Source organism: Bubalus bubalis, chromosome 3, assembly GCF_019923935.1.
Source record: "Bubalus bubalis isolate 160015118507 breed Murrah chromosome 3, NDDB_SH_1, whole genome shotgun sequence".
NCBI classification, from domain to species: domain Eukaryota; kingdom Metazoa; phylum Chordata; class Mammalia; order Artiodactyla; family Bovidae; genus Bubalus; species Bubalus bubalis.
Window position 1 is genome coordinate 106,644,615 of NC_059159.1, and position 22,868 is coordinate 106,667,482.

The 22,868-nt window shown below is 40.2% G+C and overlaps 1 protein-coding gene across 1 annotated transcript in view; it reads right to left on the minus strand.

Annotated features, from left to right (window-relative positions):
* The window catches only part of DOCK8 (dedicator of cytokinesis 8), a gene marked incomplete in the record, with an annotated part of 208,370 nt that overhangs the window by 116,730 nt on the left and 68,772 nt on the right, over positions 1–22,868 (minus strand). The window contains 7 exon segments of the mRNA XM_045165057.1: positions 1,074–1,204; positions 3,066–3,225; positions 4,567–4,647; positions 7,930–8,079; positions 10,747–10,813; positions 15,919–16,004; positions 20,153–20,365. Coding sequence (XP_045020992.1) covers positions 1,074–1,204; positions 3,066–3,225; positions 4,567–4,647; positions 7,930–8,079; positions 10,747–10,813; positions 15,919–16,004; positions 20,153–20,365 — 888 coding nt within the window.

Below are 22,868 nucleotides of genomic sequence, written 5' to 3' on the forward strand. Positions count from 1 at the left end.
GCACGCTGCCAAGGGATGTGTGTGCCCAAGTTCCGTGCTAACCCTTAGAGCAGCCCAGTAAGGAAGGTAGGTAGGTAGGTGTGTCCTATTCCTAAGTACAAATGAGAAAACTCTGACTTAGTTATGCCAAGTACCTTGCCCCCTAAGTCAACACAATTGTGAATATTCCCCCAATAGAGATCCTTTCAGTTCCCTGTGAGCTCCATCATGAGGCATGGCATGCAGAAACCTCAGTATTTCTTCTGCACTTCAGTTAACATAACCCCTTGTTTACATAACCCCTTGACATGTCCCATGAGAACAGCTTGAGCTTCGGAACATTTTCCAAAACAGAGTCAAACTAAGTATAAGTCAAGTTGTGTTTTGGGTACTAAAATACGTATCACATAAAATTTACCATTTTTGAGTGCAAACAATCTCCAGAATACTTGGAGTTTGCAAAACTGTAACTCTATCCCCATTAAACAACTCCCCATTTCCCCCTTCCTGTAGCCCCCTAGTCACCCTCATTCTACTTTCTGTCATTCCACTTTCTGTCTCTATGAATTTGATGACACTAGGAAGTTCTGCATTCTTTAAGTAGTCTCAAAAGTTTCTGAGCTACCAAAGAATATAATCTATAATGGTCATACTCAGTGAGGAAGTAGGCATGTGGAGAAAGCCTGCACTTGGAAAAGGGGTGAGATGGACAACTTCCAGGCCAAGAAACCCTGAACCAAAAGGGAAATGGATATTTTAGCCAGACTGTTTTCATAGCCTAATAAATGAATTGACCATGACAGTTCAAATAGGATAGTTTGTATTAATGGGAACCAATCTTTCTCCTAATTAAAAGAGCTAACATTCACTTAGCACTTGCTATATCCCAGGCACTCTGGGAAGCACTTTACACGTCTCGTCCTCTCAACCCCCAACAGCCACAAGAAGCAAATGCCATCAGCCCTGTCTTGTAGATAATTAGTGAGGATGAGTAACTCGTCCTCTTAGTCACTATATATACTATTGCTTTGGGCTCCTGCCCTCATGCCATTATGGGGAGACCATTCCAGACACACTGTAACATGAAGAGATACCTGCTTGAAAAAGCTGTTAATGGTTAAAGTCTTGAAGTTGGATCCAACCCCATTTTCCTCCAAGGAGAAAGCTCTTTCAGAAAGTCTTCGAGATTGGGACAAAGTTCTCCGCTCACCCGCAGAGCCTTTCCCTTTAAGGAAAACACTTGTCATTCAAAAGTTTGCCTTCCTGTTTGAATACATAACAGTTATTAACTTTACCATATCTACGGTATGTTGACGCTCACTGAATGACAACACTGAACATGGCCATTCTTGCTTTGAGTAACGGTTTCCCTCCCCTTGTCCTGGTTCTTAGACCCTACCCCCCACCTCCTCTGTGCAGCCCCTAATCTTCCTCTGATCATAGTGAGAGCCCAGGAGCTACTGCAGTGCCCTCCCAGGTGGAGATGAGGGTAGCTGGAGTCCAGAACTGCAGCCAGAACAGAGTCTGCCTAAATAATAAGCTTTACTTAGTCAACAGTCTTTAGTTCTATTAGTATATTTACATTCCATTGGGAGAGGTGTGTACTCCAATGCCCCTGAAGGCATTTGGGATTGTGACCCAAACACACTATGTAAGCCTAAGCACATTCTGGATCTGAGCTTTCTTCTGCTCTTGCAGTGTGGGCCCGGCAGCAGAGCTGAGTTTCTGCCTAGGCTGACCTGCCCAATGGCAATTAGAATGGAGTCACACCCAAATCTGAACTCTTTCACAGTCTGCTTGAATATTTTTTACCCACTTTGGAGATTTGGGTGAAGATCTTGTTGCTTTTACACTCCAAAACTCAGGGGTTCTGTTGTGAATGGTCAAAGTGCCTAGAATTCTAATGGTCCAACCCTGTCTTTGCATATTCTCTTACCCTTAATTCTTGTCATGATGCTGAACTGGAGCTTCCTGTTACCACTGAGCCCCCTAAACTTGCCACGCTGCTCAGGATTACACACGGCATCTTTGGTTGCTTCTTAAGAATCAGTCTCTGTAGTCAGGATAATTTCTCCTTGCTTGGAAATGACTGAGGATCCAGCAAGCTCTGTGCCTTAACTATCTAATTGAAAGGTGTCTTTTCTATGAAGAACTCTTTTGAATAAGGCTACCTGGGTCTACATAGAAAGTGGCATTAAAAAAAAAAACCCTACATATATTGTGGTGTGATGATCAGGATGGATGAAAATAGAGCTTGTTTTTGAAATAACCCAGGAGTTTGACTGGTAATTATGCATGAATAACTCCAGGAGAGCAGCAATACAATACCCTTTCCTCCACTCCTCTGCTAAAGGCAACATTTTGGAAGTGGCAACATTAAGGGATGGATGAGAAATGTCCCAAGAAATGTGAGTGGAGACATAAATATTTGCTAGATACAAAGACATTTTAAAAAGCAGGAACTCTGCCATAGGTGAGGAGATATGCTTGAGAACTCTCTAACCCTTTTCAATAGTTCCAAACCCAAACTGTTGAGGAAGCTCGTAATTCAGATGAAGGGTTAGGTAATGAAAAAGAGAAATATGCTAAATGAATCAGAACAGTAACTAAGTATTATTTTGGCATCCACTTTTTTTCATTGCTTTTGGCAAAACAAACTTTAAGGAACTAAGATTTTACTGAAAAAACAGAGTTTTACTTTTAGAAGCCCTTGCTCTTCTTATATTTAGGAGCCAACTATAGTACCTTTGTTTAATACACTATAGACTGTATTATTATATTTTCTTGTTATTTTCAAGGATTTGCTTTTAGGAAGTAAATTAACTTTTTAAAGCGTCTAACTGTACAGAAAATTCCAACCAAAAATCTTACTATATTTCAACTCCACAAAGTTATGGTAATTGTCTTGGGGATTACTGCCCTATCAAGCATTTGTATTCCGGTTCTAATTGTGTTTCATCCTATTCACCTGCTTCTCCCTCCCCACTCCCCCACCTTACTGCACCCCTACTCCCACCAATCAGCAGCTGACCTCACGGCTGGTACACTGGGGAGCCCTTCCCTTCACACACAGCTGAAAAGCTTACCAACCATGGACTCCACATCGGTTACCTCCCTGTCCAGGGTAGAGACATTGAAGAAACTTGCTAAGCTTATGGGAGCCCAAGCAAAGGGCATCCGGTATTTCCCCAAACGTTGGCAGAAGGATTCAGCTTGAAGTTTTAGTTTTTCAATCTTGTCTTTACTCTAGCAGAAAATGAAAGAGACAGCAGAAACAAACAGTAAGATACTAGCATCAGGTCAACTGCCTCTGCCATGGATCTGACAGCCATCTCCAAAACCCCCATTCTACTGATTAAAAAGAGTGAATAGGCAGAAAAGTGGAACAACTGAGGCCAGAAGCGCCACTGATAAGGAAACACATGATAGAAAACGGGGAATTTAAAGAAAGGCTGCATTAACTATTGAATACATCTTCAGCTAAACAAACAAAAAACTCCCCACAGTCTTGGGCTTGTTATACCAGCTTATCAATAAGTACCTTTTTTAGGGGTTATAGCTACATTGGATTCATATAAAGAAAGCTGGGGGTGAAAAGTTCTGTACATCACCTCTCAAGCCCTTAAGAGAGCCTTGTTTTCCAAAGATGTCTTGGAAGATTCCAGAGACATCTGTAAGGGTTTCTCACAACTTCCTTATTAGGTTGACAACACCTTTAAGGTATTCATTTTAATTTCAGATTTAAAAAAAGTATCTTGAGTTCAATAAATCTTAACTTGAATCTTAGTTATGAGTCTGCAGTAGGATACTATTGAAAGTGCAAACAAAGTGAAATTGCTAATCACTCAGTCATGTCCAACTCTTTGCAACCCCATGAACTATAACCTGCCAGGCTCTTCTGTTCATGGGATTCTCCAGGCAAGAATACTGGAGTGGGCAGCCATTCTCTTTCCCAGAGGATCTTCCCGACCCAGGGATCGAATCTGGGTCTCCTGCATTGCAGATGGATTCTTTACTGTCTGAGAAGGGATGCTGTCAGGCAAGTCTTATTTCCCAAAAGGCCATGTTTTAAAAATTGTATTAGAAACTTTTGGAAATGGGTACTGAGAAGAGATGTCCTTTTCATAGGCTCAATACCTATGTTGTACTAATAAATTTCTGATGTATGGCAGTCTCAGATAATTTTTAAATAGTCATACCAGAAAGGGCAGTGGCCCATGCTGTAATGAGGCTAAGAGAGTTCTGGCAGTGTACAGTTTTGGGGTGTCTGTGGCCCTCTCAACCAACTGAGTTGGAGCCTCAGAACCAAGGCAACAGGAAGTGTCTTTGTCCTGGTCAAGTTCTGTAATTAGACATTGGTGTGTACATCATCACATGTGGACTTTGTTGAGTTTAACAATTTATTTCTTTAAAAAGTTATCATCATTGATCATTTTCCCTTCCTTATTTTGTTTTAATATAATTGATTAGTGCTTCATATAGGGACACATTATGGACTAAACTCCATTAACTATTTTGTGGAAGACTTTTGAAAGATATCTGCTTATTCTAAAATGTTACCAGTTAGCAGCAGTCAAAATAGCATACCTTTCCACCATCACTTTCTTTGATAACCATGTAGGGTTCTGCACAGTCTCCAATCTCTCCCTGCTGAAGGACTTTTTCAATCTACCAACAAAAATAATATTAAAACAAAGGACATGAATTAATCTATTCATGGGGATCCATCCATATTTTGCAACCATCAAAATAGTGCTTTATGGCAGTATCTAATGACATCAAAAGATGTCCACAATATATGTTTTTTATTTTAAAAATTAGTATGAAGAGTATTATACAGTTTTATAAAAAAGAAAATCATAAAAGCATATAAAAGGGATGAGAGTAGATACTCAGCAAATGTTAACAGTAGTTATCTTTGTATGGTGGGATTATGTACTATATTTTCTTCCTATTGCTTATGTGTATTCTCTGTTTTTAAACAATAAACATGTATTATGCTTACAATAAAAAATGCAATAAAAGTTATTTTATAATACAAAACCCACAAGACATATGTAGGAAGTGAATAGCTCATTTTCTTTATTATTACTTACAATGTAAAAAAGAGATATGACCTCTGTAAAAGTTAGGTTGGGGACTAAAACCTTCCACAAAATGAATAAATGAACAGAATAAATTATCTGTAATCATTTCCTTTGTATTTCCTATTATGGCTGCATCTGTGGATTTAAGAGACTTGGAGAGGAACCTGAAAGCAGGAGGATGGTGCAGCTTTTCACTTTGCTAACTGGCTGGTAACATGAATGGATGCTACTACCATCAAACATTTTCTTCCAACTACCTTAAGATGGGGAGGGACGTGGGAGGGGGGTTCAGGATGGGGAACACATGTACACCCATGGTGGATTCATGTCAATGTATGGCAAAACCAATACAATATTGTAAAGTAATTAGCTTCCAATTAAAATAAATAAATTTACATTAAAAAAAGAAAAGCAGAAATTTAAAATTGCCTAACTCTCTGTTCAAAAAAATTTAACTTAGACGTGGAATTAAAAAACAAGTGGATTTAGTCCCATTTGTCTGTATCTTTAGTTGAGACAATCCTTGAAGAAGAAATTTAGGTCAATATATCCTAAAAGGCACACATTCTTAACAGGCATTGTCAGTTAGGTAAAAAGTATTTAAACCAGAAATATCCTGGTGATGGAGGGGTGTTTTGTGAAGTTTCAAAGGAAGTGGCATGGGGCTGCTTAGTGAACATCTGTATCAGGAAGACTGCAAGCAGGAAGTCTCTCTTCTCAAAGAAGAACATAAAATCCCCTTCCCATTGCCATAGCCTGAAGACAAAGCTGATCCTCCTGAGAGATGTGCCAGGCTGAGACCATGGACATTTAACACGTGAGATAAAGACTGACCCGTGTTCCTATTAGTCAGTGATCATTCACCTATCATTCAAATAAATATTTGCTGAGTCCCTTCTACAGGGTAATTGTTAGGGAGACAAGGTGGTGAACGTGATAGACCTGAGCCCTATTCTCCTCAAGTTCAGGGTCAGGAGCTTATAAAGAAAATTAGAAAGAAAGAAGCTAATTTTTCCATGAGGTCAAGGAATTAAAATGTGGTCTTTAAAATGAACTTTTAACAGAGATAAAGAATCTTTTAACTAGGACACTGAAGCAAAAAACTGGAATGCTATGACTTCACGTGTATAGTGTGGCACAAGAGAGGGGTCTCCAGAATTTGGAAGCAGGAGAATCAACATTTGAGACCAGCAGACACTATTCCCTTCACCGAGTTGGGCAAGGCTAACTCCAGGTATTTTGTGAGTCAAAGCTGCACCCTGATATGACAGGTTACTATATGGTCCTTCATGATTGATGCGTAAAAGAGATGCATGGCAGGTAGGCGATGGGGCATATCAGAATTGCCTGGGGATTTATTGGAGGTAAAGAGCCCTATTTAGAGGGAAAGAAGCAACAACTGTGGTTTACTACAAAGAAAAACAAATCAGAAGAAAACCAGGGACTCTTACTGGACAGATTTAAATTTTTTAACTCTACCCAGACAATTTAGAGAATGCTTATCATTGCCAAATGAATACATCTATGCATTGGAAAATTTTGGAATACATTTAGTAAGCAATAGTCACTCACAGGTAACCACTGATATTTAGTATACTGCCTACCATGGGTTAGCCAAAATAAAGTCATCCTCTGAGAAGTGGAGTTAGAAGTAAAATTTGGATCTATAGAACTAGTGTTGGCTTCTTTGATTTCTCAGGCTGGAGAGAATTTACAAATCAACTCCAAGTTGAAAGGCTGCTAGAATGTATTTAAGCTAATTTTCCTGTATGTCTAAGTAATACTGCAATGAAAAGTATACATGTTAAGTTTAATAACAACATATGTGTCTTTTTAGCAACAGAATTTTAACTGTATTTTCCAAAAACTTACACAAATTCCCTTCAAACTATAATGACCTTCAGAATCTTTGCAAAATGGTGTAAATGGAGCAAGAAGGGAAATACATCTGTCACTTAAGTGACTTCCATATCACCTGAACTTTTTGGAATCTGTATGCTACTCCCATGTGATCAAGGAGGAATCAATGAGATCATGTACACAAAACACTATGCTAACTAGAAAATGTCCCAAACCTAGAATGCTGGGTGTACATGAAATCAAAACATCTGAACTTTGTTTAATTTGAGGGTAAAGAGTCAGTGAGACTAATTATTTGGCTTAAGGCAGGTAAAATACTCAATGTGTGCCATTAACTTCTAACCAGCCATTTGGAGTGTAGACAAAGTCTCTGGCTTTCTTACAGTGGTAAAGAGCACAACCTAGAATGAAAGGTCCTTCCACTTAGCACTGCCTACAATGGTGATAAAAACAGGAAGAGTGAAGCTTGGAAAGTAAAACCCACATCTCAAACTGTCAGAGCCTAGATATTTGCAGGCATTTAACTCCGGGTCTTTACAAAATCATGAACATGATTAGGAGACTCTATCCAAGATTTTCTCCACAGCAGCCTCCCAGAGCTGGATAGCCGAGGGGGCTTTCCTTGTTAGGAGGAAGGATGCTCATCCATACCAGGCTTTATTCTATAGTTACATCTACTCATTGAGGGAGGTGTTATTATCCCAACTTAACAGATGAGGAAACTGAGTCTCAGAAAGGTTAGGTAATTACCCAAAGTCATATAGGTGCTAAGTAGCAAAGCCAGGACTGAAACCTAAGACTGTATGACTTCAAAATTCAGAGTCATTCCAGCATCCAACACAATTTGCTTGAAAAGGAAAAGGAGGACAGTTGAGAGGGAAACAAAGTGAATCTCACAGAGGACATGTAGTACTCTCTGACACCTCTTTCACCCTGAACAGGCACTGGGACTAATGTAACAATGAGAACATCAGAATGTGCAAATCAGACTGTATCGAACCACCTTGGCTACTAGGTAGATGTCCGAGGATGGGTAGGTGACCGAGAACACCGCAGATCTTGCCTGACTGGATGAGGCAACAGAGGGCGTGTGAGCACGCAGAAATCCTTTAAACTGGTCAGAGTTCAGGTCACAGTGAAAATTTTCTGAGATCTGTAAATGAGCGGCAAAATGAAAAAATGAGTTACAGTTGTTCTCATGGTCTAAACATGTAAACATTTAAAAAAAAAAAAAAAGAGTGAAAAAGCCCCACCAAATTTCACAAGAAGTAAGTGTAATCATAGACATGGTTTATGATCAGTGGTTGCTGGAAAATCTGATACATATTTTGTCATAGTCTCTAGGTATTTTTGAGTCATTTGAGAGATGTTCTTTGAAACATTAAAATTTTTATTATCCCACCAATATCTCCTGAATACAGTGATGTGCCAGGAACTGCACTGAAGAAAATCAGGGCATTACTTGGGCTCCCAATTAGCCTACAATCAAGAAGGAGGGAAAAGGCCAATATGTACTAACTACAGTGACCACACTGTAGGAGAGAAGGAAACGGCAACCCGCTCCAGTGTTCTTGCCTGGAGAATCCCAGGGACGGGGGAGCCTGGTGGGCTGCTGTCTGTGGGGTCACACAGAGTCGCATACGACTGAGGCGACTTAGCAGCAGCAGCACAGTGACCACACTCAGAGGAAAAAGCGTTGTGTACATTCCCGAGGGTGAGAGGTCATATCCAGTGGGGCGGATGGGGAATGCTTTCCAAGGGGGAGGTGAGTGAGATGGATAGGCCTTGGAAGAAGATTCCACCAGGCAGAGCTGGAGGGTGACAGGTACCAGGAAGAGAGCACAGCACAGATGTCTCAGCAGCTGGAAAATCTGCAGTGACTTTAGTTAATACTGAGAAATCCAGCTTGACTCTGCCTAGGCTCTTGAGGGAAAGAAAGCAGGTGAGAGCCATACTGAAGAAAGCCAGGTATGGAAGGTGAAGAGTTTGTTTTTAATGTTTCAGGTAGTGAGGATCCATTAAAGATTTTGAGCAAGAGTGTGACATGATGAGAGCTCCATGGATGGCGCACTCATGTTGGACGAGTGGTCCAAATAGCACAGTGTTACTTAAGAACCCTTGCAGAATTGGTTTTCCCTTCACCACTAATAGATTTACAATCAAGAAGAGGCTCCCAGGCAGAGACTGCATTTACCAGCTCCCTTGCAGTTAGGAGTAATCATATGTGTGTGTTTGTGTGTGTGTGCATGCACTCACTTGTGTCTGACTCTATGTGACCCCATGGACTGTAACCCATCAGGTTCCTCTGTCCATGAGATTTCCCAGGCAAGAATACTGGAGCAGGTTGTCATTTCCTACTCCAGGGGATCTTCTTGACCGAGGGATCAAACCCACGTCTCTTGTATCTCCTGCACTGGCAGGTGGATTCTTTACCACTGCGCCTCCTAGGAAGCCTATAACTAGATTCTCTCCAATCTAGTCACAGAACTGTGAGCAGGAGCAGTGATGGGTCAAACTTCCAGGCTTCAACTCTACCCACCTCCACCCTCTGCTATCTTTTCCCCTTTTCTGGGAGCCACAGTGGCAGTGACAAGGATGATTTGGGAGAACACATACCAAAGATGCCAGCTTGGGTTCCTGAATGACTGAGTGGAGCAAACCACTGTTGACCCTGCGCCCCTGCCCCTACCCTGGACTGTTAGTTATTTCTTTGGCAGCTTTGGGTCTTAGATGCAGTACGCTGGATCTTTGTTGCATCAAGCGAGATCTTCCCTCGTGATGCACAGGGGCGGGCTTAGTTGCTCTGGGGTAAGTGAGACCTTAGTTCCCCAACCAGGAATCAAACCTGAGTCCCCCTGCACTGCAAGGTGGATTCTTAACTACTGGACCACTAGGAAAATCCCTGGATTGTTAAGAAACAAACAACAGAAAGTTCTCCTTCCTTAAGCCACAGGTTCTCCATATGTGGCCCCCTGACCAACAGCTTCAGCATCACCTGGGGACCTGTTAGAAATGCAAGTTCTCAGGCCCCACTAGATTTACTGCATCAGAAACTCTGGCACTGGGCCCAGCAACTGTTTTAACAAGCCCTCCAGGGGATTCTGATGCCTGTGCAAATTTGAGAACTACAGTTTTAAACCATTGAATATGTGTGTGTGTGTTCGTGGTGGGTTCTCCTGTTTTAGCAGTTAACCTATCCTGACTAATACAAATCTTCATAATTATTAATATTTACTTAAAAATACACAACACACTTCTTAAATACTGAGTGGCTATAGTATTTGAGGAGGGGGGCAGAAGTGTCTCCCCTGGTTTTGCTATTTCTGTCCTTCTTTAGGAGTTACAAAATGACTAAACATTAAAACACTCATGGAAAAGTCTTTTCAATTAAAAGCATGTTATACTTGGTGAGGACTCCACCCAATGGCAAATTTAGACTTTTATTGCACCAGATGCCTTCCATTCACAATAAAATGCAAAAACTCCCAAACTCAGGAAACATTATATGCACTGAGCTTGTTACAGCCATGTTTAAATTGCTTTGTTTTATGTGTAACCCCATATGTCACTATATCAGTTCTCTGATTCAGCCAGGCTATCAACTTTTCCTTCAAGATTCTTCAAAGAACATAAACGACAAACATTCCCAGGTCACGTCTTTAAAAACTGCAAAGGCAATAGAACTGGACATATCAAAGGTCATTTGCTTTCAAATCTAACGTGTTTTTACCGCATAGAAATGATATTTAAAGAAATGAACCCAAAGATTCCATGAACAATATACGATGCCCTCAGGGCTGAGTTATTTTTGTTTACTTACCTTTTTCCTTTCTTTAACATCATAGAGGGCAATGCTGGCGAACAGGGGCTCAATTTCTATCTCAAACCTGTCAGAGAAAGAGAGAAAAGTCTATATGGATTTAACTTTGATAATTTTGAGATTTCTGAAAATGCCAAGATACATAATCTGGTTAAAAATGTAAGTAGTTTCCAGAAGTATTTGGGTAGCTCCACGCATATGAGAATCATATAAGAATATTAATAGAGCAATATGAGAGGTTCATAGAAAATTCCTAATCATTTGAGATCATGAAAGTGCTTGCTGGTGGCCCTGCAACAGAGCATGTGGAACAGATTCTCCATCTGATCCCACATGGAACTTCTTACTGTTGTAGCTGCTGGGTTTTCAGAGGATTGAGTGTGTCTTAGCTAAAGGTCTTGTTTACAGTTTACATTTTACTGCCAGAATAGGTAGCTCTTATTATTCAGTTTTAAGGGCTTCGGCTTTCAGCTCGTACAAAAAGAAAAGTTAAGTTGCTTTTCTTTAGATTTATAGTGGGACCTGCCAGAAGGAAATAAGGTTACGATGTGTGTGAATGTCTGGTCCTTCCATTGCCAGGGGAGCTTCTGAACTGAGGTGGAGACAGGGAGCTGAGCACAGCTGATCAACACTGAGGTGTGAGGGTCCAATGAGAGCTAGAACAAGCAGCTCTCATACTGGCCCTAATGGCCAATGCCCCCAGAAATGGTGGGCTGAAGACAAGAGAAGGCAACCCCAAGCACAATCCTGCTTGCTATAGGATGCACATGGAACAGACATGCACTTTCTAAATGTTTCAGGTTAACATATAGGGCTTTCCTGCAGGAAACCCGGGTTTGATCCCTAGGTTGGGAAGATTCCCTAGAGAAGGAAATGGCAATCCACTCCAGTACTCTTGCCTAGAAAATCCAATGGATGGAGGAACCTGGTGGGCTACAGTCCATGGGTCACAAAGAGTCGGACACGACTGAGCAACTTTACTTCACTAACAACCTATGACGCTGCCAGCTAAGAGCCCTAGTAATCAGGCCCTGGACCACCACCACTGCAGAAGTCATGCAAATTAGGTCAAATTCTGTTTTCAACTGTATGTGAGAGAACGCATTTATCATAGCTTTGTCTAAAAAGAGAATTTTTTAAAGAATATGTGGACAAAGGTAACCAGACAAAAGAGTTGGTCAAATGACACCTTGGAAGTGAGACAGTGGGCATGATAGAAGAGTCACAGACACTGAGTCAGAGAGAGCTGGGCTCTGTTCCCTCTCCCAGTCTGGCTAATTCTGGAATCTTCATTGGGTTACTGACTTTCCCCAGTTCCACTTACTTGTAAAATGAGGAAAGGATACTTACTCTTCCCATTTCCTAGGATTGTTGTAAGGACTGTGAAAGACAGTATGTGTGAACATACTTTATAAACAATGTCAAGGAACGTCGTTATTCACAGTAGCCAAAAGGTGGAACCAAACTCAGGTGTCCATCAAAGATGAGTGAATTAATAGAATATGGTATGTGCATACAACAGAACATTATTCAGTCTTAAAAAGAAAGGAAATTCTGACACATCCTACCATATGGACAAACGTTGAAGAAACTGTGTAAGTGAGATACACCAGTCACTAAAGGCCAAACACTGTATAATTCCACTTCCATAAGGGAATGGTGGAAGAGAGAAATGGGAGTTATTGTTTAGTGGGTATAAAATTCCAGTTTGGGTAAGTGACAAGAGTTATGGAGATAGATGGTAGCAATAGCTGTACAACAATGTGAATGTATTTACTGCCACTGAAATACTAGTGAAAAATGGATATGACAGCAAATTTTATGTTATCTGTATTTTATCACAAATAAAATTTAACATTATCATTTAATATTTTTTTACTACATATCATTAACATGATTTTTACTATTTATATTTAAACATTCCAGGTTTACCTATAAGAACTTGCTTTCATTTGTCCAGTTTATTTAAAGTAGTGAAAGATATATCTCCCCTCTTGCAGGTATATGTTGGTACAAATACAATTTAAGACACTGGAGCAGGTCAAAGACTGAGAAAACACTACAGTTCTCTTTAATTTCTGCTTTGGCAGTTTGGGGAAAATATCATTATAAACTACACTTCACAAATTTCGTCAGGAGAAATCCAAGTGACATGATTACTTTTTTAACAATAGTCTTAGTGGCCATGTCTTCCCATCTGTGAGAAGAGCTGCCATTTACTTAGAGAAAACACCTAGGAGGCTGAGTATCAAGCATCAGAGGGTAGAATTCCTCCAATCCCAAAGACCAGAGTTACTGCAGCCAACAGTGGCCTGATGCACTTCCTGTGGGAGTGGGTAAGAGACTCAGACAATAGGGTGGATTTCCTGAATAATGAATGCAAAGGGGGATGGAAGAGCCACTTCCACTTAGTCCTCTTGCTGAAGGGCTACGAGTTTCCCCCAGCTGGGTCAGATCCCAGGGACCAGCGTTTGCCCTTATGTACCCACTGCTCAACACAAAGCTGGCTTATTGGCTGCTCATCTCTGTACAAGACAAAAAGTCCTAACTCCCCCTCCAACTGGTAGCACTGACTTGAGGAGAGTGCTATAACACCAAGAGAGCCCCACAACTGTGTAAGCAGTCATGCTGGCTTGTGTTCTGAGGAGAGGAATTGGGGAGGCTCCACATTAGAATCGGAAATTTACAGCACGTAGGAACTTTGGGATGATCTGGTCTAACTACTTTATTTATAAGAACTCAAAATTCCAGAGAAGTCCCCAGGCTGAAATACAGTCTTGAATCCAAAATCCAAGTGCCCTAATGGCAAACCAAGTGCTGCCTAAGAGTTTCATGAATTGACTTTAATAGATGGATGACTTTCCTAACAGGGTATGAAAAATTTTTATGCCTACATAGTTTTGCCTAGGTAGAGCATCATGGAAAAAGCAAGCGAGTTCCAGAAAAACATCTATTTCTGCTTTATTGACTCTGCCGAAGCCTTTGACTGCATGGATCACAACAAACAGTGGAAAATTCTTCAAGAGATGGGAATACCAGACCATCTGACCTGCCTCCTGAGAAATCTGTATGCAGGTCAAGAAGCAACAGTTAGAACTGGCCATGGAACAATAGACTGGTTCCAAATAGGAAAAGGAGTACGTCAAAGCTGTATATTGTCACACTGCTTATTTAACTTATATGCAGAGTACATCAGGAGAAATGATGGGCTGGAAGAAGCACAAGCTGGAATCAAGACTGCTGGGAAAAATATCAATAACCTCAGATATGCAGATGACACCACCCTTATGGCAGAAAGAGAAGAAGAAATAAAGAGCCTCTAGATGAAAATGAAAGAAGAGAGTGAAAAAGGTGGCTTAAAACTCAACATTCAGAAAACTAAGATCATGGCATCTGGTCCCATCATTTCATGTCAAATGATGGGGAAACAATGGAAACAGTGAGAGACTTTATATTTTTGGACTCCAAAATCACTGCAGATGGTGACTACAGCCATGAAATTAAAAGATGCTTGCTCCTTGAAAGAAAAGCTATGACCAACCTAGACAGCATATTAAAAAGCAAAGACATTACTTTGTCAACAAAGGTCTGCTAGTTAAAGCTATGGTTTTTCCAGTAGTCATGTACAGATGTGAGACTTAGACTATAAAGAAAGCTGAGTGCCAGAGAATTGATGCTTTTGAACTGTGGTGTTGGAGAAGACTCTTGAGAGTCCCTTGGACTGCAAGGAGATCCAACCAGTCCATCCTAAAGGAGATCAGTCCTGGGTGTTCATTGGAAGGACTGATGCTGAAGCTGAAACTCCAATACTTTGGCCACCTGATGTGAAGAACTGACTCATTTGAAAAGACCATAATGCTGGGAAAGATTGAAGGCAGGAGGAGAAGGGGACGACAGGATGAGATGGTTGGATGGCAACACCGACGCTATGGACGTGAGTCTGGATAAGTTCAAGGAGTTGGCAATGGATAGGGAAGCCTGGAGTGCTGTAATCCATGGGGTCGCAAAAAGTCAGACACGACGGAGCAATAGACAGAACTGAACTGAACTGAGAGCAGTTACAACTCAATATTTTCAAAAGTGCCTATCATCTGAAAAAGTGGAAGAACTAATTCTCTAAAGCAATCGTCTATAAAGAGGAAAGAGAGGCATGCAGGCACTCCAGGGTTAGGCAAGACAATCCACTGGAATTCAGGAAGAAAATACTATAGTTTATTTTAATTGATTGAGTTCATCCTTCAAAATGTTTCACTTATGCTTGTTTTGTAATACATATAATATTTAATACACAAGTACAAAATTAATACACATATAGAAGATGTGGGACTTTTAAACACAATTAAAAAGCTAAAAAAGAATTGCTTTCAAGCAAACGTGACCCATGAGATGAATCCAGATTTCAGACATGTGCTGTTTGAAATGTGTGTTACCAAAGAAGGAAATGAGAAAATGTTTAAGAAGTCAGGAAATCATGCAGAAAAATCTGGATTTCTAGTTTCTCTTAAAAAAAAAAATCAGACAACTGATCAAAATGGGTCAGTTCATTTGGATGGCAAGAGTTGGCCCAAGCTGGCAGCAAGCGCCCCCACAGGATAGTGTGCTACAGTCCCACTACACTCTAATGTCCTCTGGCACTGAAACTGAGTTTTAGTTGCATTTTTCATTGTGTTTTAATAATGGTATGTTGGGAAATGTATATACATCTCTAAGAATAAAAAGAATCTAACTTGTAGTAGCATTTTCTGATTTCAATATTGTAAATATTTCTACCATTCTACCATGGCTAATTTCAAACTACCAATGTGACTTCACTGAATAAAGAGTTGGAAAGAGAAGCATACACTGAGCTCTCAGGAGTTAGAGTGGACTCCAGCACACCACTGGCTTTTACTGCTATTTTTCTTAACGCAGGACATTTCGCTCAATTAATTACCTAGACATCTAACCTTAGTGTTCGTCTTCCTTTTCATAGTAGAATGACGGTCAAAGGCCTGGCAGGAATAGAATCTGGGCTACCTGATTCTGAACTCTGGTCTTTCTACTACTTCACAGCTGCCCACTGTTAAAAGTGTGTTGGGGTCCTCCCCGATTCAAGCTCTGATGAGAAGGACAGTCTGTATCTGAGAGGCAAGACAGATCTCAATCGAGTAGGTAGTGTTTGCTGATACTTACTTCAGGGTCAGCAACTTGACCAATATTCTGTTTCCCAGATGTTCCTTGGGACATTCTGGTACCGGACGTATTTCCACAGCATCCTCCTATTATTAACCACATTGTAAAAGAAATCAGTAGTGAATTCCTATGAAATCAGTAGTGAATTAATCAGCAGTTAACCAAGGGAAGGTAAGACTGCTATCTACCATGCAAGACAAGCTGCATTTGCTTTATTCCTAATCACAGAATAATACATTAACTTTTATAAGAGTTTATTATCCAACCCCCATGCTTCAAAGTCAGCATTTACAGCAAAGATTTTTCTCCTTTCAGACAACCAAACATTTAAGACAAAGAGACCAAAAGAGGAAGGAAGGAAATGTGAACATAGATAAGGCTTAGTAACATCCACCAGATGGCATTGCAAAATCTTACACCTATTGTTGACTTTTTTTTTTTTGCTGGCTTTAAGGACACAATCAGAATATTTCTCCTGCCGAGGGCTTTACCAGTAAATATGTGAGTTTCAGATTTGAGATCTGAATCAGAAATTTTCACCTAAAGCTGTAAACCATTAATACTGTAATACAGTGGCTTTCTTGGTTCACAGTTTCCTTAAACAGATGATAGAGATTTGGGGCTGAATTTATAGGTTCTAAATAGACATGTCCAGCTAGAACTTAATAAAGTTTTAAGAATTGAAAAGCTTAGTAATGACACGTTAAGAGATATGTCTGTCTATTTCACAACATAGGGACTGGAGTTAAAGGGAAGTATCAAGTATACGTACAGCTGATTCACTTTGCTATATAGCAAAAACTAATGCGACGTTGTGAAGCACCTATACTCCAAGGAAAATTAATTAAAAAGTTCAAATGTGAACTATCACAGTATCTTAATTATAGTCATAGATGCAAAGACTGACAGTGCAAGTCGTCCTGAGAACTTTAATTCCTGCTCTTGTGGTGGGTACACAAACTCTGATGAATGGTCTGCAGCTCACAAGTGTCCAACAAATAGGTCCATGTCTAATTATATTTTTTTAATTTATTCTTAATTGGAGGATAATTGTTTTACAATGTTGTGTTGGTTTCTGCCTTACGACACGAAGTGGCTAAAGTATACACGTGTCCACTCCCTCTGGAACCTCCCTCCCACCCACCACCCCAACCCTCTAGTTCATCACAGAGCACCAAGTTGAGCTCCCTGTGTTACACAGCAACTTCCCACTAGCTCTCTACTGTACATATGGTAATGTATATGTTTCTGTGCTACTCTCTCTCAATTCCTGGGCTATAAATGACATCCCGAATACCCGATAGCAACGAGAAGAATTTTTCTAAATAGCAATACAGTCATCTTCTTATTAAATCTGTGCCCAGTTTGGTGGAATAGTCCCAAGGGTAAACTCACCACCACTCTAACTTTCAATTCCCCTTTGTGTTAAACAGTTTGGTGGGTGGAACTGCTGAGCTGTTTCAGAGGAGGTGCTGTTCTGATGCCCACACTGAGGTGAAGGCCCTCAGAGAAAGCTGGAACTTTCAGGGTGATCAGGACAGACACATCTGAAAGGGAAGGGGCCCCTTATCGGAAAACAGCCTCACTGTAAAAACACTCTGCTTTTGGTGTGGATTCAAAACTTTGGTATACTTTTAAAAGGCTCTTCATTTGGAAAATTCTAAGCATATACAAAAGTAGAGAAAATACTGTAATGGATCATACACAACCATCATCTAGCTTCAACAATTTTGACTTCTGGGCAATTTGGTCTCATCCCTGGGTCAGGAAGGTCCCCCAAAGGAGGTACGGCAGCCCACTCCAGTGTTCTTGCCTGGAGAATCCCACGGACAGAGGAGCCTGGTGAGCTACTACAGTCCATGGGGTCTCAAAGAGTCGGACAGGACTGAAGCAGCTTAACACAGCACACAGCATGTACTCTCACTTACTACTCCCCCACTCATGTTGGATCGCTCAGAACAAGAACCCAGAGAGCATATAATTTCATCAGTGAGCGCTTCAGTAGAGACCTCTAAAAGATAAGGACTTTTAAAAACATATACTATAATGCTACTATTAATTTTTAAATTAATTTAAAAAATTCATTTAATTAATTAAATTAATTAAAAATTAATATTTAATTAAAATTAAAAATTTTAAATTAATTAAAAATAATAATTTCCTATTTTAATGAAATACATAGTCAGCTCCAAACTTCCCCAACTGTCTGTTTTTTTTATAGTTAGTTTCTTAATTCAGGTTCCAAACAAGGTCTATATGTTTTCCAAGTCTCCTCTAAACTATGTGAATTTCTTGCACTTTTACAGTTATCTGATATAAAAATGAATTGTCAATGAAGCAGAAGAGGAAATATGAAGTCATGGACACCTCTTGTTTTCCTCTTCCTAGGAGAAAACAGAGAGATACTTACAGTGAGAAAGAGAGAGGATCACAAGAGAGAAAGGGATAATATGAGAGATGAGGTTCTTTTGTCAGCAGACCCAGTGGAACCTGAGGCCAACTCCACATCTTCCTGCTTGAGATTTCATTACAAGCCAATAAGTCTCCACTTTAAAAAAAAATTTAGTTGTTTTTAGTTGGGTTCTATCACTTGCAACCCAGAGGAGTCCTAGTGCAAACTCCCCTATGATCTGGAGAATCCAGAATCTGGATCCCTCTCTTAGGGACCAGCATATGCCTTTTACAGAATCAGAGTGAATCGGGGAAAGAACTCGCCTCATAGAAGCTTGGTGGTTGAATTCTAGTTTTGCCTCCCCTGTATACTCAGTCATAATTTGGATATAATAGTTCACCTCTCTTCTAATTTTCTTCACAAGGGCATAAAGTAATAATAATATAAAATAATTTCATGAATGTGTTGTCCAAAAAAAAAATCAGCATTTGTAGTCATTTCATAGTAGGTAAGAAAGTTACCCCTTTTTTCTACAGGACTTTCTTTGGAGAAAGTACAAGTTATAAGAGCAAATGTAATTTTTGTGTGTATAACTTCAGCACATTCAAGGGCCAGTATAGAAGCTGTCAAGTATTTTAGACTTTCCAATTTCCAAATATCCTATACACTAATCACAAAGAATCCTCTCGTTAGTAAAGCAGGCCGCATTAGGATGTCTGCTAGATCATAACTTTTAGTCTCAACTGAGTTTCTGCACCGTTTAAAGACCATAAAACACAATTCCTTCAAAATGGTCTATGATTCATCCTTGTAATCAAGCCTGGATATCCTCCCATTTAATCTAGTGAAAGAGATTTTAATGAGCTGATGTCTCACTGTAAGTCTCCTCCTCACCCTTTAACTGTTTCTTCTCTTCTGGTATCCATTCTGGGTCATTATTACCTATTGGCACCTCCATCAGGGAACTGAGAGGAAGAGGAATGTGAAGTTCGTATCAGTCAGATATAATATTTCTTGACAAATTTGGTAAAAAGTTTTAAATCTATAGGTGGAAACTGAGAGTTACAAGATGTGATTGTTTATGTCATCTTTGGATTTACATTAGGTATAGTCATATATAGATAAACAGTTAAACATAAAACTTGGAGTTAATGTGTTATGATCCCCTTCTATAATTCAATCTGCCTGCTGAATCTTGAACAAGTTATTTAACCTCTCTGATTCTTACTTTGCAATATGAAGGATGGGGATGATAACACTGTCTGTATTATTCATATTTAATCTTCCTCATTCAGAAGAGGATTTGAGCCCTTCTGACAATTAAAAATGAGGATTTGAGGCCACTGCAAAAAAAATAAATAGATGATAAAACCAAGGTAGTTGGAAAATATGGATGAGAAAAAAATAAAGCTGAAGCAAACTCAGGACACTAGTAAGTAAGCCACCAGACTTGGTAGTGTGTGTGCTCAGTTGCTAAGTTGTATCTGACTCTTTGCGACCCCAAGGACTGTAGCCCACCAGGTTCCTCTGTCCATTGGATTCTCCAGGCAAGAATATTGGAGTGGATTGCCATGCCCTCCTCCAGGGGATCTTCCTGACTCACAGATCAAACTTGAGCCTCCTGAATTGCAGGTAGATTTTTACCACTGATCCACGAGGGTATGACTGATGAGTAATTTGCTCTGTTGTTACACAGGCTTGCCTTTCTGAAATACACAGCCCAGAAATCACACAATTAAGCATCCCGACATTGCTATACAATAATGATAAGCAATAGTATTTTCCTGGGAGGCTCTCTGTGTCTTCACTGAAATTCTCCAGTGTGGAGACAGTCATACCCACCTCATCCACTGATGGATAAAGGGCAAAGAGCTCGGCCTGCCGATTGGTCCTCCGGGCCTCCTCATTCTGCTTCTCGAAGTCCTCGGCGCTCACTTGTTGTACAAGGTTTTCCAGCCTCGGGTCAGGCTGCAGGCTGCGGAGGTCGAAGTCACAGGCAGTGTTGGGACCTTTCCCAGAGACATCACACAGCACGTTCAGGTGGCGGGGACCTGCCTGTAAGAAAAAGACATGGCTCCATGAGAGAGATCATGGGCTTCAAATGAGAACGAACGGGTCTGGGATGTCTCAAGATGGCTCCAACGGGGGACTGCAGAATCAGGCCTCAAGGAGTCTCGGACAAGAATCTCATCATAGCTTCCTGGACTGAATATCCTAAGTTTAGATGTCTCTCTCCTGCCTGGAAGCAGGTGATTAACTCATCAGATGTAGATACACCCATTCTTGAGGAAAAGTTTGACAATAATTCTGTAGTGCTATTAGTTTGAGGGGGTGTTCTTTTCTGGAGATTGGGAGCCAAGCCTCCTATGAACCATACACATGTCTCGTGCTTAAGCAGAACAGAACTGGAATAAGGTGTTAAAAAAAAGGGGGGGGTGAGGAGAGACTGGACTGGGGAATAAAGAGACTTCATGCTAATCTCAACTCCAGAACTTGGCTTTCAAAACTGGAAAATAAGATGATCTGTGAGGAGCATTCCAAATTAAACTTTATATAAACTCCAAAGCATGTTTCCAAAGACAGAAATGTGGGCATGGGAACACTTTTCTACAGGACTTTAGTAACAGTTACAGGAATAAGTACCAGAGGGGGAAAAAAAACACTTGCTATTACGGCAGTATTCACTCAGCTGCAGCATGCTTGAAAAAATTTCAGTCAAAAAGAGGATGCTTTATTCCATTAGAAATGTCTTGGAAATTGCGAACTGGATACCTAACTCGAGACCTGACAAAAAATATAAAACCAAAAGCAATAATATGTTGTAAGACCATAGATAGATCTATTACAAATATCCGTAAAATATATGGTAAAATGTTATTTTCAAAGTACTATTAAATGGACAATAACTGTGCAATAACTCTATAAAACAGTTTTGGTCCTATGCAGCAATGAAGACCCTGTACAGGCAAAAATAAACAAATAAACAAAATTATTAAAAAAAATTTTGGTGATATCTGTCTACCTCATAAAAGTCCTGCTCTCCTAGGTCATAAATTTTATCTAAACTGAATGTGTTAACAATCACATTCACACACAATATTAACCAATATTAATATTTAAGTTATTAAAAATTTTGTTCATCTTAGAATTTATAAGATTCTTCAGAAAATTAATTGGGTTACCCAAGACTCTTTAAAAGGATCAACATCTGCATCTGTCTCCAGAATTTATTTAAAGGCCACAACTGGACAAGTAAACAAAGGTGTGAGGATAAAAGTATCTCTGGAACACTGCTTGTAGAAACAAAATAATAAAAAAAAAACCTAAGCATCCCTCCAAAAAAGAAAGGTTTGAGATTAAGAGATTTTGGAACTTTCATACAATAGAATGTTTTTCAGCCTTTAAACAAAAAGAAGAACACGCTGTCATTAGAAGAGAAAGACGATCATAGTATATTTTCTTGTTAATAAGAAAAAAGAAGTTAAATAATATTATATCATCAAATTTTTATGAAATATATTTGTACTATGGAGTCATATAATATGTGTGTGTGTGTGTGTGTGTGTGTGTAAATTATGTGAATTCAGGCATTTGGCTTCACAATTCCACTCAAAAGGTTCCTAAGAATGACTGAAAGGGGAAGATGCTGCCTGTCTGACCATCTCTCCATGACGAGTATTAGTTTAATACTTAAAAACACACACTTTTGTACAACCTGCCTCTGAAACCCAGCCAATGACTTGGTGTGCTGGAGGAGTGAGGAATGGGTGTGCTGCTCATGCACCTTTTGAAGCCACCCTTTATACTCTGCTCTGTGATGCTGGGTCTGCGTCTAGCAAATCCTGTTTCTGCTTTGCTACTTCCCTCTTTAGGTTCTGCATGGCTAGGGGAGGGAGAAGGGACTGGCTGCTTCCTCTCTCCCTGCAGGTCTCATCTTGGTTGTGGCAGTTGCTTCTAGTTTTCTGTTTCTTCCAGCACTTCCAGAAAAACCCTCATCTTACCTTCCTTGGAGGTACCAGCATCAACTGGGCAATTCTTTCTCCCAGGAGGTCTGAGTCCAGACTCTCAGCCCTTGTGAGGTCTTTCCTCTGATGAAACCACTGGCTAGGCTATGCCCCCTCCTCAGGTATTTGAGTGCCAGCTCTGAGGCCTCTCTTTTGAGCTTGCAGTTTCTGATAACTCCAAGCTCCTCGCACTAGACCCATGGTTCTCAAACACAGTCCTGGGACCAGCAGTATCAGCATTTCCTAGGGAATGCTCATGAGGAATGCAAATTCTCAAGTCCCCGCTCTGGCTGCGGTGTAACAGAAACTCTGGAGTGTGGCCGGCAATCTGTGTTCAAACAAGCCCTGCAGGGGAATTCCAATGACGCTCAGGTTTGAGACTCACTGCCACAGACCCCAGCCCTAGAGAGGTGTGCTGTTTCTTGCAGTTACAATTTCTGTAAGACTTCAATTTTTCTTTTTGGTTCTCTCAGTCCTCAAAAATACGTTCGACTAATTCCCTATGTAAAATTTCTTCAGAGGAAATATCTAGTGTGGTTTCTGTCTGACTGAAA